General features: G+C 43.7%; 1 protein-coding gene across 7 annotated transcripts in view; it reads right to left on the reverse strand.

Moving 5' to 3' along the window:
* Positions 1–15,601, reverse strand: part of CC2D2A (coiled-coil and C2 domain containing 2A) — a 148,632-nt gene that overhangs the window by 23,435 nt on the left and 109,596 nt on the right. For 4 of the 7 annotated variants that reach the window (XM_053901679.1, XM_019453673.2, XM_053901677.1 and 1 more), the window contains 7 exons: positions 14,356–14,461; positions 14,056–14,165; positions 12,454–12,550; positions 11,510–11,608; positions 8,484–8,660; positions 5,735–5,755; positions 2,280–2,483 (listed from right to left, as the gene is read on the reverse strand). In XM_053901679.1, coding sequence (XP_053757654.1) covers positions 2,280–2,483; positions 5,735–5,755; positions 8,484–8,660; positions 11,510–11,608; positions 12,454–12,550; positions 14,056–14,165; positions 14,356–14,461 — 814 coding nt within the window. The remainder of the gene's footprint in view (positions 1–2,279; positions 2,484–5,734; positions 5,756–8,483; positions 8,661–11,509; positions 11,609–12,453; positions 12,551–14,055; positions 14,166–14,355; positions 14,462–15,601) is intronic. The other 3 variants (XM_053901680.1, XM_053901678.1, XM_019453675.2) reach the window with 2 other exon arrangements.

The following is a 15,601-nucleotide window of genomic DNA, read 5'->3' on the forward strand; positions in this document are numbered from 1 at the left end:
CAACAGGGAAATACTTTCAATTATATTTTCAGCTGAAGTTTTGTTTGGTCATACAGGTAGTGTGAATTTTAGTTCCTGGTGTGAAAAAATACAACTTGGTTATTGGGAATTCCTTGGGGAGACTTATCTTGTTTCTCTTCCATCCAGAGTCAAGGCTGAAACAGGCAGGATTCCTTCTGCAAAGCAGGGTATTTCCTGGCTTACTCATCATTGACATTACCTGTCAAGAGTCCCAGCTCTTCACCCGAGTGTCTAGTTTGACCCTCCTCCCTGCCCTGGCACCATACCTGGCACTACCTCCTTTCCCGATCGCCCTGTGGCTTGCTAAAGCCCAGGTCCAGGCATTAGGAATAATCTGACAACCTCAGAGCAAACGCTATTCCAGGCTGTCACCCGTGTGGAATCTGCTTTGTTGTTTCCTGGCTCTGACTTTCCCCCTGACCTTATTTCTATGTCAGCCATGATTTTAAAAATGGTTTAAATATTTTCTTCATCACTCCTCTATGTTCTCTCCTGGGAGAAATTTTTTTTCCCTTTTACTAGAAGGAATAGAAGGAGTCCCTATTATGGTTTTTAATACAAATTGATTAATAAAAAAAGTAAAGGAAATGTGGAACACAGGTGTTTTGTTTTGTTTTTTTTTTTTGATATATCTATATCTGCAAAAAGATACACCATCACCTGTTGCTAAATTATCATGTTAATGACTTATTAGCAGCAACTACTCCCTATACTATCTACTCTCTAATGATAGTTCTGGGTTACAGTATTCACTTAAGAATGGTGAATAATCATTCTGTTAAAATGCCTGTTGAAAATAATCCAATTAAGAAATAGGCAGAAGGCATGAATAGACATTTTTCCAAAGAAGACATACAGACGGCTAACAGGCACACGAAAAGATGCTCAACATCACTCATCATCAGGGAAATACAGATACCACCCCACACGTGTCAGAATGGCTAAAATTAACAACTCAGGAAACAACAGATGTTGGTGAGGATGTGGAGAAAGGGGAACCTTCTCACACTGTCGGTGGGAATGCAAATTGGTGCAGTCACTCTGGAAAACCATATAGTTGGTTTCTTAAAAAGTTAAAAATAGAACTACCCTACAACCCAGCGGTTGCACTATTAGTATTTACCCAAAGGATACACAAAAGTACAGAATCGAAGGGGTACATGCACCCTGATTTTAATAGCAGCACTATCAACAATAGCCAGACTGTGGAAAGAGCCCAAATGTCTATCGACCGATGAATGGAGAAAGAAGGTGTGGGAAATATACACAATGGAATATTACTCAGCCATCAAACAGAATGAAATCTTGCCACTTGCAATGCTGTGGCTGGAGCTAGAGTGTATTATGCTAAACGAAAGAAGTCAGAGATAAATACCATGTGATTTCATTCATATGTGGAATTTAAGAAACAAAACAGACGAACATAGGGGAAGAGAAGGAAAAACAAGATAAAAACAGAGAGGGAAATAAACCGTAAGAGACTCTTAACTACAGAGAACAAACTGAGGGTTGCTGGAGGGGAGGTGCATGGAGGATGGGCTAGATGGGTGATGGGCACTAAGGGGGGCACTGGTTGGGATGAGCCCTGGGTGTTGTATATAAGTGATGAATCACTAAATTCTACTCCTGAAACCAATATTGCACTATATGTTAACTAACTAGAATTTAAATAAAAATTTGAAAAAAAAAAAAAAAGAATGTTTAACAGGCAGAGATGCGCCTGTGTACTTAGTGGCCCAGCATGGATGTGCTCTGTGGTCCCGGCTTACATGCTGTACATCCTCAAATCTTGGAGATAACGTTTGCTTAATTTGAATTCAATGATGCCTATAATACTAAGTATAACACTGAATAGTTATCTTGCTATAGTAGAAAGTGCATGAGTTCGGAAGTCAGAGGCCTAGGTTCAAATCCCAACAAAGTGACGGAGGACACGTAATGAAGACGTTGCTAAAGTGTAAAGCATCTTCCAAAGGTTAATTTCCGGCACTCAGTATAGTGCCCGGGACACAGGAGGCACCCACAACTGTTCACTGAAAGAATGAACTAAGGATTATTACCCTCTCTGGTACCTTCAGACTTTTCTACAGAAAGTGAGCTTCACAGTAATAAAAAAAAGTGTTAATCATTTCTTTCACCACTGATGATCTCGATAGAGTGACTATCTTAAGTATTATAAAATATGGTCGTTATAGGGCAATATATTGAAAATTTAACATATTTTTAGCAGCAGCCCTAATTGGCCATGGAATACTCACTGCCGTTGCTTGTGGGTTGTTGGGGCAGGCCTCCAAGAGCTCCTGTGGAGGGTTTAATGGCTTGAGGTAACGAGTGATAAAGACGGTTTTTCCACTTATGTCAGTCACTGTTGTGAGGCATTGACGATGTGGAAACTTTAAGGCACATTCAGCTTGAAACTTCTCCGTTGCTTGTAGCAATTTCTCATCTTCCTGAGAATCAAACTTCACAAACAAAGACTCCATGGAGTTTACATATGATTACGGGAGACAACAGTAGGATTTGTTGAGATCTTACGGTTAACAGGAACTACATGTATGCTTCAGGAACTACGATTACGTGACCCCTTACAATATCGTCATGCCCTGGTGTCCCTAGGGCTTTATTTAATTATATTTATAATCTAAAAATTAGATGGATTCATTAAATACTTAAAATATATTGAACAGGACTGAAAGAAAGTAGTCAACAGGCAAGCAGCCCTACGAAAACTAGAACAGCCTATAAAATGTAAACTGATGTACTAATTCTGATTGATGAGAACAAGCAGTAGCTTTATATGTATTTTGACATTGGTTTTAGAGGGGAGAGGGGCTCAGTAATCTAACGTCTCAAATGCAAAGCTCGAGCAACTCATGTCAAATGCACAACAAATCGACAGATATATACTGATGTGTTAAAAAATGTTAAATCCACAATGGATGTAATACAGAATAGTAATGGGTCTCAGGGAAAAAAAGAAGCAGAACTAGCATCAAGTGTATCATATTTATCTTAAGTGGTTCTCTGATCCAAGATGAGCTACCAATCCCCAGACTTTTAAAGATTTTATTTTTAAGTAATCTCTGCACCCAACGTGGGGCTCAGACTCACAACCCTGAGGTCTGGAGTTGCATACTCCTTAGGCTGAGGCAGCCGGGTGCCCCAATTCCCAGACTTTTAGTAGTAACTTAAAGCAGATGACGCAGAACAAATTCTAGTTGCCTTAGACACATGTTGTAATTTTCCCCCTAAAGCGATTACTAAAGAATAGCTTGCCAAAAGCAGATATTTAAATGTTTTTACAAGATTTCTGTTGCTTAGTATAATAACATATGCATGGTTGCTTATATTCTGCAGTGTTTCAGGACAAACTCAAATAAAATTTTATTAGGAAAGTTAATTTTCAAGTAGGATTTAGAATCTAGGCAGTGCTTGAAAATCTGTTTGTTTTGAGAATGGAAATGCAGCCAGCTATCCTTCTCATACTCTGCTTTATTATTATTATTATTATTATTATTAGCATTCAAAACCACTGATATGTTTACTCTGTCTCCCCCAGAGAATAAGATTCTTGAAGTCAAAGATTTTGTTTCTATCTTATTTTTTTTTAAATTTTTTAACGTTTATTTATTAATGAGAGAGGCAGAGCATGAGCATGGGAGGGCAGAGAGAGAGGGAGACACACAATCCGAAGCAGGCTCCAGGTTCTGAGATGTCTGCACAGAGCCCAACGTGCAGTTCGAACCCACAAACTGCGAGATTGTGACCTGAGCTGAAGTCGGACGCTTAACCGACTGAGCCACCTAGGTGCCCCTCGATCTTATTTTTTTTTATCTCCAGTACCAAGGATACTACCTGGCACATAATACCTAAAGGAGGCATGTAACAAATATTGTCAAGTGAATGAATGGGAAAACAACCCGTGACTTTTTTCTGACTTGGGATAGAATCTAGGCTATCCTAATTATTCTTGATTTCTGTTACACTGGAGCTAGACTGTGGCTCCAATTTCTAATTTGATTTCTGTATCCCGAAAAATTGGGGTAGTGGTTGTGGGGGTTAGGTAGGATGTAGGATGGAGACGTTTCCAGATGCCTCCTATATACTCTCACGGGGTGTCCCCGACATCCGAATCCGAACATCTGACTCAGATTGATCTGGTACCACCTACCACTGAGCATAGTGGGAGCTGCCCAATGTATGGTTATGATGGATATATAAACAAATGAAAAAGGCGAGCTTCTGAGACTTTGGCATGGGCGTGTCACAGACTCCTAGGACAGAATTGTCATGCCAGAAATCATTGTAACTTTACAAAGATGAAAAATTACGAAACAAGGGTGGTATGAAACAAAGCACCCAGTGGAATTCAACTCGGTTTGCTTTAAACTCATTCATTTACTTACTCACCCAACTATTTGGAAAATATTTGCTGAGAATCTAAAAGGTTCCAGGCACTGTGGATAAATGAATATGAACCAGTACCCTCAAGCAACTTCTAGTCTAGAGGAATGCATTAATAAGCAATCCGGTACTTAAGATACTTGCCCAGAGATTCTAAATACACAGGTGCTAGAGGAATACTTAAGAGGCCAAATAAGCATTGCCCAGAAAGAGCAACAGAAACCTGGAATCAGTACTGATTATTGGCCTTCCCAGTTTGAAAAACTGTGTCGAAACCTTTTTCTTTTCTTTGAAAAAAAATTTTTTAATGTTTGTTTTTGAGAGAGACAGACAGTGTGAGCGGGGGAGGGGCAGAGAGAGGGAGACACAGAATCCAAAGCAGGCTCCAGGCTCTGAGCTGTCAGCACAGCCAGCTGTCAGACGTGGGGCTCGAACCCACGGACCTCGAGATCATGACCTGAGCCAAAGTTGGACGCTTAACCGACAGAGACATCCAGGCGCCCTGAAACCTTTTTCTACCACTTGGAGCTGGACGTGCTGTTGTGTGTTTTGACTATGTAACTAGTGCTTTGTGAGAGCAGGGCCCGTGTTTGAATCATTTTGTGTTCCTCTCTGCACAGAGCATACACGAGGTAAGCATTTAAATAAGTATCTCTTAATGGTCATTGCTACTTGCTTCGGCCACCAGGATGCCATTTAATGGAGCAAAACAATGATTTAAGGAGGAGTATGCCATTTTATTAGTGATCTAAGAAGTACCAAGGGAAAGCTTAGTGCCAAAAGAATTTGGGTTGGTTTATTATGAAACAAATCAAGGACTAACTGACAAATTCACTATTTGATTCAAAATGAAACCTGGAAGTTTCTTGACTGGCTCTATTTTTTTGACCTGTAGGTTCGTGTCAGTGTTTACTGAAACTTAAGCGTGGTTATCCTCTTGAATAGCCACACTGAGACAGCTCCACCCACGACAAATCACCGTCAGGGCTGCAGCTGTCTCGGCAAGAAGCATCTCATGGATTTCATAGGCTTGGAAACTGGAGATAGTGCCCAGCATGGAGGTGACATTCACACCCATGACTTTTCCTACATTCCAGGCTAAATAAGAATCTTTCTGACCAAACGAAACGGGCCGAAAGACAAGGCTGGACATTCTTCACGGAAATTCAGACATCTGTGGTTCGTTGCCAAGGGACCACACATACACTAGCATCCAGCAGCTTCCACAAAGTGGCAGGAGACAAAAAGCAGCTAATTAGAAGCCTTAGAACTACTGACCAACAAATGTAAAACAAAATGCTTGGTATACCTTTTTAAGTACGTCACTCATCTATCAGAGGCAAGAAAGGAGAAAGAAATGAGAGGAAGACTTTATTAACAGAAAAAAATCTACTTTTAAAAAACTTAACTTCTATGAAGACAATGTAAAGTAGTTACAGTAGGAGTTTGAGGAGTTGCTACTGCATCTTAAGAAAATTCCATGAGTAAATCCCTTTAAGAAGTCCTATGGAACGGTTCCCTATGGGACGACGGAGGGGAGACTCCAGTCTCCTAATCCTGGAAGTTGCTGGCAAGTGGAAAAACAATTCAAGGTTCTGGCCTCTATTATCCTCAGGTGAGAGCTTTTCTTTCCCGAATAATCTGCAGGGGAAATCACTGAGTAGTGTTTTCCGCCAGGACATCAGGGGGCATCAGTCCACATGCCTTCCTTATCAAATAGCAGCAAAGAACCTGTCCTCCAACGGGGATTCTTAAGCCCTCATTTCAGAGGCATAAGAGAAATGCTCCGCACAGCCACAGAGGGGCAGTGAAATGCCACTGAAGGCAGCAGCAAACAGCCTCGTTACCTGGCCGGAGGCGGGAAGGTTGCAGGACTCAGGGAGGGCGTCCTGTCTCGGAGCTCAGAACCGTGATAGGGGGTTAGTGCCCCGAAGGGCGTCGGGTGCTAAGAAGCCTCTGGTTTTCAGCCTCTCAGCCACAGTCACAGACAGACTGCTTTCCTGGGTTTTGGAAGCTCACCTCCAGATGGGGTGCTTTTTCCTCTGTTAAGAATACATGGAAATAGCAAAATCATCTTTTGTCTGGGAGCATTTTTTTTGTGTAAACATGCTTGTTGGCTTTTATCTTGAGTTTACACATAAAGAAAACCATCCAGAATATACGTTTCACTTCCTAGAAATATTTTGAAATGCATATATTCTGGCATGTTTTCTTTCTTTTTTTTAAATTTAATTAAAAAAAAATTATATCCAAATTAGCATCTAGTGCAACAATGATTTCAGGAGTAGATTCCTTAGTGCCCCTTACCCATTTAGCCCATCCCCCTTCCCACAACCCCTCCAGTAACCCTCTGTTCTCCATATTTATGAGTCTCTTATGCATTGTCCCCCTCCCTGTTTTTATATTATTTTTATTTCCCTTCCCTTATGTTCATCTGTTTTGTCTGTTAAAGTCCTCATATGAGTGAAGTCATATGATATTTGTCTTTCTCTAATTTCGCTTAGCGTAATACCCTCCGGTTCCATCCATGTAGTTGCAAATGGCAAGATTTCATCCTTTTTGATTGCTGAGTAATACTCCGTTGTACATATATACATCTTTATCCATTCATCCATCGATGGACATTTGGGCTCTTTCCATACTTTGGCTATTATTGATAGTGCTGCTATAAACATGGGGGTGCATGTGTCCCTTCGAAGCAGCACACCTTTACCCCATGGATAAATACCTAGTAGTGCAATTGCTGGGTCGTAGGGTAGTTCTACTTTTAGTTCTTTGAGGAACCTCCACACTGTTTTCCAGAGTGGCTGCACCAGCTTGCATTCCTATCTGGCATGTTTTCTAGAGACCATATTTGTCACAGCTTTAGTGACAGAGGCTAGCATGTAAGATTAATTTGAATTTCCGTAGATTTATTTTTCCAATAATCCTTGCAAAGGGGAATAGTAATAGTATGTGTCTCTGTGAACCAGACTGTAGTGCTGAAAAAGAAACAGAGGAATGTGCTCATTTCCCCATTCTCCATCTGAGTGTTGATTACAAGGGATAAACGAAAGAATCATCATGAGAATCCATACAGGTTAGTTTAGGAGGGAACATGCTGGGCTTACACATGAACGTGAGCTCTGTGGAATTTTTATCTGCTTTTCTAGGCTGTTGTATTCCCAGTACCTGAAAAATGCTTGTCACATCAGCAGTAAATATTTGTTGAATATATATGATTTTCAGTCAGACATTTAATTGATAAATGCATTTCCTGCCTGGGTGAATCTGGAGGGTTGAGCCTCACTTTCCTCATGTCTCAATCCGAGACCCCACCATACACTACAGTTGTCAGTATTAAGAGAGAATGTGCGTCAACTATCCGACACGGGGCCGAGGACAGAGTAAAAACTCAGTACATGATGGTGGTGGTGGTGGTTATTGTATTATGGTATTAAGAGGTCATGATCAGTAACTTTCTCCCCAAACCAATGAGGACAGCGCACATCAGTGCTGCAGAAGCAAGTTATATTAAGAAAGTGTCTCCCAGCTATGAGGGTTGGTAAATAGTTGCTAACCAATGGAAGTTCTGGAAACTCTTTGTTCTAGAGCCATCCAGAATTAGAGTATTTGTGTTCTACAGTATCTGAAGGCACTGAAATGAGGTGACCCCTGAAGGTCACCTAGCCTTACGATGCTATAAATTGATTCAACACACAGGACAACCAGGGATGTGAGGTCAGACGTGGAAATGTATTTCGGCACGCTTGCCAATAAACGTCAAGATAAAAGAGTAGTCTGCTTTTTTTCTTCCTTTAAGAAAATTCTTCTACACCTGGAGCATGTGTTACAGTTGCCTGGAATTTTAAGTTGTTGATCAATCTAATGATCAGCTCAATGGAAACACAAATCCACAGTCTCCCCTCATTTTGTCCAGACCGAAAGGGTAGTGAACGGAAACTTTGGCAAGGAGACCTCTGCTTGGGCCACGGCTTCTGCGTTTATAAAAGCATAGCAAGCATTCCTCGTGTCTCATGAACATCAGACACGCGATTCTAAAGTGGAAGCAGGGTTACCTTTTCTCGAACCGACTCCCCGGGAACCAGCTGAGGCTCCATGGTGATGAACAGGGTGATGTAGGAGCCTTCACTCAGGCTTCGCACGGAGTCAAAACCCCGCTCGATAATCATGCTCCGTTCCTTACTGTAGCCCAGGAGAACGGGGGGAATGTCTATTTTAAATGTCCCATCAATCTGTGAACAACATATGACTTGGTAAACACCCTGGTGGTTTTCCAACCCAAGTTCAAAGGCAAGTGTCAACTCCTCGCTGTCCGATGAATCCAACAAAGACTGCTCAGACTGGCATTCAAGGATCACCCCATCCTTCTGGGCATGTCGTCCTGAGCTCTCTCTACATCCCTGCCTCTTCCCAGTTCAGCAGAGCACGTACCAGCTACTCAGGTTGATGTGACAGTATGTCACCTGGGTTCCAATCCTGGATTACACTCCAAGTGTCCCAGCTTGTGCATTTATAGAGACAATAATAGTACCCATTTGTAGGGTGGTTACGTGTGCTGAATGAGTAGATGTAAAATACTAAGAAAAATGCCTGGCATATGCTCAGTGCTCAGTAAGCGTTGGCCAGAAGCCATTCCCTTTTTCTGGAATGCCCCAGCTTTTCATCCCCCCTTTCAGAGTATTAATTCTATTTTCTAGGCTCAGGCCAGATGTTATCTCCTTTGTGAATTATTTTGTAATCACTAGCAGCCTCACATCGAGTTTGTTTCTTCTGCTATTACCATGGCACATTCTGCAGACCTTACAGTTGTATGCACATCTATCACTTTGTTCCAGATACCAGATTTCTCTCCATGAATAGGATTATAGTTCACCCACTATTCTATCACCCTTTCCCAACGTAGAGCAGCGCTTTGTGTACCCAGCAGGTGCTCGATACATGTGGGCTTAATGCATTACAAGCCACTCACGTAAATTGACCTGGCTTCTGTGGAGGTTCCAAAAGACAGGACTTTTCATTTTGGCCTAGCCAGTCCAACAATAAGTTTATTAAAGATTGTCTAGGGCTACACAACTATTCAGGGCTGGAACTTGAAATTCACCGACTTATGGAGAATCCGGTTTTCATTTCAGTCTTTAGCGGCATTTATGTCTCAGAAGAAATAGAGAAAGAAGTTCAACTTTCAGTGACTATGCCTTCCAGCGAGGAATTAAGTGAGCTGTTATTTATTTTCCTCCTTACGTCGGCGCTTTCCCCTGAAGCCTGCACCCAGGCAGGTGAGAGAGTACAGGGACAAGGATACAGAAACAAGCCATACAAAGTGCACCTGAAAGAACGGAGCACATCTGATGACCCAGGAAGCAACGGGCACTGTCTCCAAATAATTGGTGCAAGGACTTCAGACAGGGTTTCTCAACCTGGGCACAGTTGATATTTGGGGCCTGTCTGTGGGGGGGGCTGTCCTTGCATCGTGGGGGGTTGGCAGCATCCCTGACCTCCACGGACAAGATGGCAATGGCTCCCCCGCTAGCTGTGACAACCAGTCATGTCTCCAGATACTGCCAAAAGTCCCCTGCAGGTACACGTAAGGGTACGAGCTTTGGAGTCAGAGAAAACTTAAATGACAAATGTAATAACATCACTCTCAGAAGTAACATTGAAATGGATAAACCCAAACATTGAATCGTTCTCTCTCCCTCTACCAATCTCATTCCCCAGGGATAAGCAATGTGAGCATTGTGGGAAGTTGGTAAAAGTGAATCCTGTAAGCTTTGGGATTTGATAGTGACTTCGCCTCGCGAGGCTTGTTTCGTCATCTGTAAAATGGCGACAGTAAAGCCTATTGGGTTGTTGTGAGATTAAATGAGGTGACATACAGACTAGCAGGTAATGGCATGTAATATGTGACAAGTATAGTCATTCCTACTATTATTAGTGAGTCAGGATTCTACTTGTTATGTGTAGCTCCAAACCAGGACCTACGGATAGGGATGCACAGATTATGGCACAGTTCAGGGAAGAAGTCTGTAGCAGAGAGCTATGGCAAAGAGAGCAAGTTGCCTCATGAAGTCGTGAGTTCCCCGTTTCTAGGGGCACTCAAACAGAGTATAGATATTACCAGAATGCCGTAAAGGAGATTCATTTATCCAGAAGGGATTTGGAGCAGTTACCTCCGAGTACCCTTCCAGGTGTGAAATTCAGCATTGCCGGATAACATGGCACTTTCGTTTACAAACTGATGAGCTCTTAATTTTTTTGTTTCCATTTAAAATCTATTCAAAGAGGGACACGAAAATGTTTTGGCCAGCACATCACTGAAGCGTCACCTGTAGACTGTCCCTTTGTCTAGGGGGAGAACTGCAATTCCAATTATCTTGGAGATTCCAACCCATCCAAGCCCCAGGCTTGCTGGAGACTGTGTGGCCCAGGCGACACTTGCTCTGTGTGGTCGCCACGTGTGGAATTAAACCGTTCCCTCAGTCGCTGTGTGAGATTAGCTACAGTCTTGCGGCTCAAAGCCGCCTGTTGCCATGGATTTAATACCAGGATATTAAAGCCATTTCAGAATCTTTCACTGTCCCAGAGTTGTTAACCTAATGGGTCCCCTTAAGCAAAATCATTAGACTCTGAAGAAGAGCGTCTCAGCTGAATGAGATCGTGCTAACCATTTTTCATGTTTGAAATAGCGAGGACTCTAGAAACATTAATAGAATGCACTTGATTCAATGGACTATCACTGTCCTGCTTGTTCCCTTTAAGTTCGTTTCTGGCGTCCATCCACTCCACTTTTGTCATTTTGACAAGTTTCCACTTTGTCCCACCTTCTGCCTCACTTCTATTTAAATGACAGAAAAATTCTCAGATTGGAACAGCCCTACATTAACTACTACCTCCAAGGGAGATCGATGTTTAATAAGCCACGCAAATATGACAGAAGATCGACGGCTTTTCATCTTTCTGACAACGACTTGCATATAGGCTCCCTCAGTGTGGAGGGCACAGACCTGCCAAGAAAGCTGTAATAGGAAAAACGGACACAGCCATTCCCCACTCCCATGGAATTCTGGCTTTAGGTGCTTACCTTGGCTTGGAAATATATCGTGCTAAATGGAATCTTCACGCATCCCAACCAGTGTCTCTCAATACGGGTGTGGATTCCACTTCCTCTTTCACGGTCATCCTGAAGGAAGGTGGGAGGCAGTAATTGTTTAAGAACTTCAGCCTCACATTTGATTAACGTGGCCACAGGAAGGTAGCGGGGGTTTAGCTGAAACTATGTGAGCTAGGTTAGGCAGCCCTAAGTCACATTCTGCTTCAGTGACTTAATCGTTTAGTGACCCTAACGATGTCACTTAGCCCTTCTGAACCTCAGTTTCCCCATTACTAATTTTTTTTTTTTAATTTTTTTTTTCAACGTTTTTTATTTATTTTTGGGACAGAGAGAGACAGAGCATGAACGGGGGAGGGGCAGAGAGAGAGGGAGACACAGAATCGGAAACAAGCTCCAGGCTCCGAGCCATCAGCCCAGAGCCTGACGCGGGGCTCGAACTCACAGACCGCGAGATCGTGACCTGGCTGAAGTCGGACGCTTAACCGACTGCGCCACCCAGGCGCCCCAACTAATTTTTTTTTAAAAGTAGTCTTCATGCCCAGCACAGAGCCCACTGTGGGGCTTGAACTCAAGACCCCGAGATCAAGACCGGAGCTGAGATCAAGAATCGATAACTTAACCGACTGAGCCACCCAGGTGCCCCGCTATATTGGAGATTTAACAGTCTACTTCACAAAGTTATTCTAGAATTAAGACCATGTATGCTAGGCACCCAGTGCAATTTCTGGAAGGTAGCAGACACTCAGCTGAAAATAAGAAAGCTAGTTCCCTCCCTCCCTTTTCCTTTTCCCGTTTATACATGTCAAGTTTCAAACATTTCAAACGCCACAGAGATGGGAAATGAGTTAGGGACTTAGAATGAGTGGAGGGCATGAAAATGAGTGCAGACGTCCTCCTCAACACTGTGAACTCACCTCGAGGACATCATAGAGCACTTCATCAAAAATGTTAATGAACACGTCATCTTTCACTGACTGCAGACTGCTTGTGCTGTAGTCTCCATTGGGGGCCCTGCAAATGGGGACACGTGACCCGGGACTATGAACATGGGCAAAATGGAAGCAATGAGCACTCAGATCTCACAGTGTGAAAAATACCCAAATATGAGCATAGATATGAGGATTAAAAGCCGTGATTTCACCTCGAATATTTATCTTTATCCTGGGATTCGATAACATAATCCCTATACTCGAGTGGAAGGGGCACTAGACTAGAGGCCCCGCGCAGAGAGATACCGCCCTCTGCCCCTCCATCTGCTGGCTTGTCCCGTCGAGTCTCCCGTCATCCCCGCAACCTGCGTGGTGAGCCCTGCCAGGAGCCAGCTGGCCATAGCTGGGTTGGCTCGGGGGACAGGCTACGTTCAAAGTCTCTAGCTGGCACCCGTGCCGGAATGCAGATTTCCTAAGCAACTGGGCTGTAGAAGATGCTTCTCTGGCAGACCATTCCCCAGTCATAGACCTCCTAGTGTCATATGGCTGGTTGAATGGTCCCTGCCTCCCACTCACTTTCCCCACAACCAAACACAGTGCAGGCACGAGGTTCCTCTCCTGTACTGTCGCTGCTCTGAGTCCGGGCCTGGCCCAAGCTGGCTGCTCTGTGGCACGGCCCAAGACCAGGCCACTGTGTGTATTTTGTCAAGCATTTTGCCTTTACGTTTTCTCATTCTTTATGCTTCTTCTATGCATAATAGTGGTGCGTGTCCCTCTCTTCTTTTTTTTTTTTTTTAATTTATTATTATTATTTTTTAATGTTTATTTATTTTTGAGACAGAGAGAGAGCATGAACAGGGGAGGGTCAGAGAGAGGGAGACACAGAATCTGAAACAGGCTCCAGGCTCTGAGCTGTCAGCACAGAGCCCGACGCGGGGCTTGAACTCACGGACCGCGAGATCATGACCTGAGCCGAAGTCGGCCGCTTAACCCACTGAGCCACCCAGGCGCCCCGTGTGTCCCTCTCTTCTGACCGAACTGGCTCTAAGCCTTGCTCTGTCTCTAAGGTACTTCCACCTGTGGGTTTTGATTGCTGTAAAAGTAGAATGGTAATTTCTAAGGAAGCATCAAGGTCTGAAATAAGGAGTCTTTTAAATATCTAAAATCATTTAATTAAAGTTTTAAATCCCTATGTGTTATTTCTGGCGAGGAAGAAAGCATAATTGTGGAAAATAGGGAGTGCCAGACTAGAGAGGTTATTTGAAGCTTCCAGAGTCAGGGAGACGAGGAACAAAGGAAAAGCAGTGTAGGGGCCATGGGGTCAAGGGAATGGGAAACTTAGGGCCACAAAAAGCCAGAGCCTGGAGAGGCATGGGCGTGTCCCAACAATGAACCCGAGTTTCAAAAGTTGGACATTTTCCCATTTTAGTCTTGGTCAGGGTCCCCTGTGGTACAAGAGCAACAGAATGGGACTCAGTGTCAGGCTCCTGTAGAACCTTTCACTGTGGCCTTTTCCCCCCGGGGCTCCATTTTACTCACATTTCTTCAAAATATCCTATAGTTCCCTAAAGAAGAAAATATGCTCACCTAAATGGAAGTTCAAGTTCTTCATTCCAGCTGGGGTTTGGTCCTTCAGCTGTAGTTGTGTGGCAAATCGTTCGTTGAAAAGAAACTTCTACAAAAGGACGCACTAAAACCTTAAACACAAGAGCGGATCATGAGAGTCTAGAACGATTAGCTGAATTATTTTGTTCTTAGCAGAGGTAGAATATGTTTACCAAAGAGTATGTTTCCAAAGAAAATGAAGCGGAAAAGAGATGATAAAGTTTGTAGGCAGTTATTAAGGGGCAAGCTTCTAAGCAGAAACCCAGAATTGAGGTATTTCACCTGGCCGAGGGGGTAGTCAGCACTGTGGGTTGGGCTGTGTGTGGTTGGGGAGGCAGCATGCTTTTCGCTGAAAGTCCTTGAAGACCTTGATGGCTGCTGGAATTTGCTAGGAGGGAAAATGTATGACAGAAATTAATGACAAGAAAGGTCTAATGAGATACTCAGCAAGGTGGCTTCTCCGAAGACGTATGGCTCTGGTGACAGACATTTTCTTAAGTTTGTTGCCACCTCAGAAAGCTTCTTCCACCGCTAGGCCTGCATGTTTGGCCGGAACGGAGAAAAGGGTCCTCTCCACCCACTCCTCTCCCAGGGGGTGCCCTAGTGAGGAATCTGTTCCTCCAACAAGAGAGAGCCTCAGTTCCTCTGGGAACTGAGTGGCCGAATCTTCAGCTCCCTGGCCAGTCTGCCCCATCTCGTCCAGTTCCCCTCCCACTGCATTCTCCGTGACCCTGCGCTTTCCAGTAACCTCGAGCTACCTATCCTCAGTAAGACCCTCTCTCCAGGCCCTGCCATGCCTCTCTGGGAAAGAGGCGCTCAGAGATTCCTAGCTAGAGTTAGGATCTATGGGTCTTGCCCTCTTTCCCTTTGGGGATTCTTTTTTTTATTATTTTTTTTAATGTTTATTTACTTTTGAGAGACAGAGAGAGACAGAGTGTGAGCCAAGAAGGGGCAGAGAGAGAGAGGGAGACACAGAATCTGAAGCAGGCTCCAGGCTCCGAGTTGTCAGCACAGAGCCCGACATGGGGCTCGAACCCACAAACTGTGAGGTTGTGACCTGAGCCGAAGTCTGGCGCTTAACCGACTGAGCCACCCAGGCGCCCCATCCCTTTTGGGATTCTTAACAAAAAGAAACGAAGGTCACCTCCGGAGGGTCTCTCCCAGCCACCACTCCCCTCATCCTAACAACGCACCTGCATATTTGTACTGAAGTTTATGACTTACCAAGTATTTCATATTCATTACCAGGCAAAGTAGAAATTCTCTCTTTCTACCAAACTGTCTAACCTTTTCCCAGATAAGAGTTTCAGACAAACCATGAGACAATAAGAGTAGACTATTTAACACAACAGCTGCCAGAGAAACCCTTTTTCTTTCTGGAACGCCATCGATTACAGCATTACAGAAACATCTGTGAAGTGCCCACGGTATTTGAGGCCCTGTGTTAGACTCTGGAGCTGCAAAGACAAATCAGACACACTGCAGCTCCAGCTAAAATGGCCGGTAGACGCGTAAAGAAATAATCACA

Source organism: Panthera pardus, unplaced genomic scaffold, assembly GCF_024362965.1.
Source record: "Panthera pardus isolate Hobbes unplaced genomic scaffold, ASM2436296v1 HiC_scaffold_13, whole genome shotgun sequence".
NCBI lineage: Eukaryota > Metazoa > Chordata > Mammalia > Carnivora > Felidae > Panthera > Panthera pardus.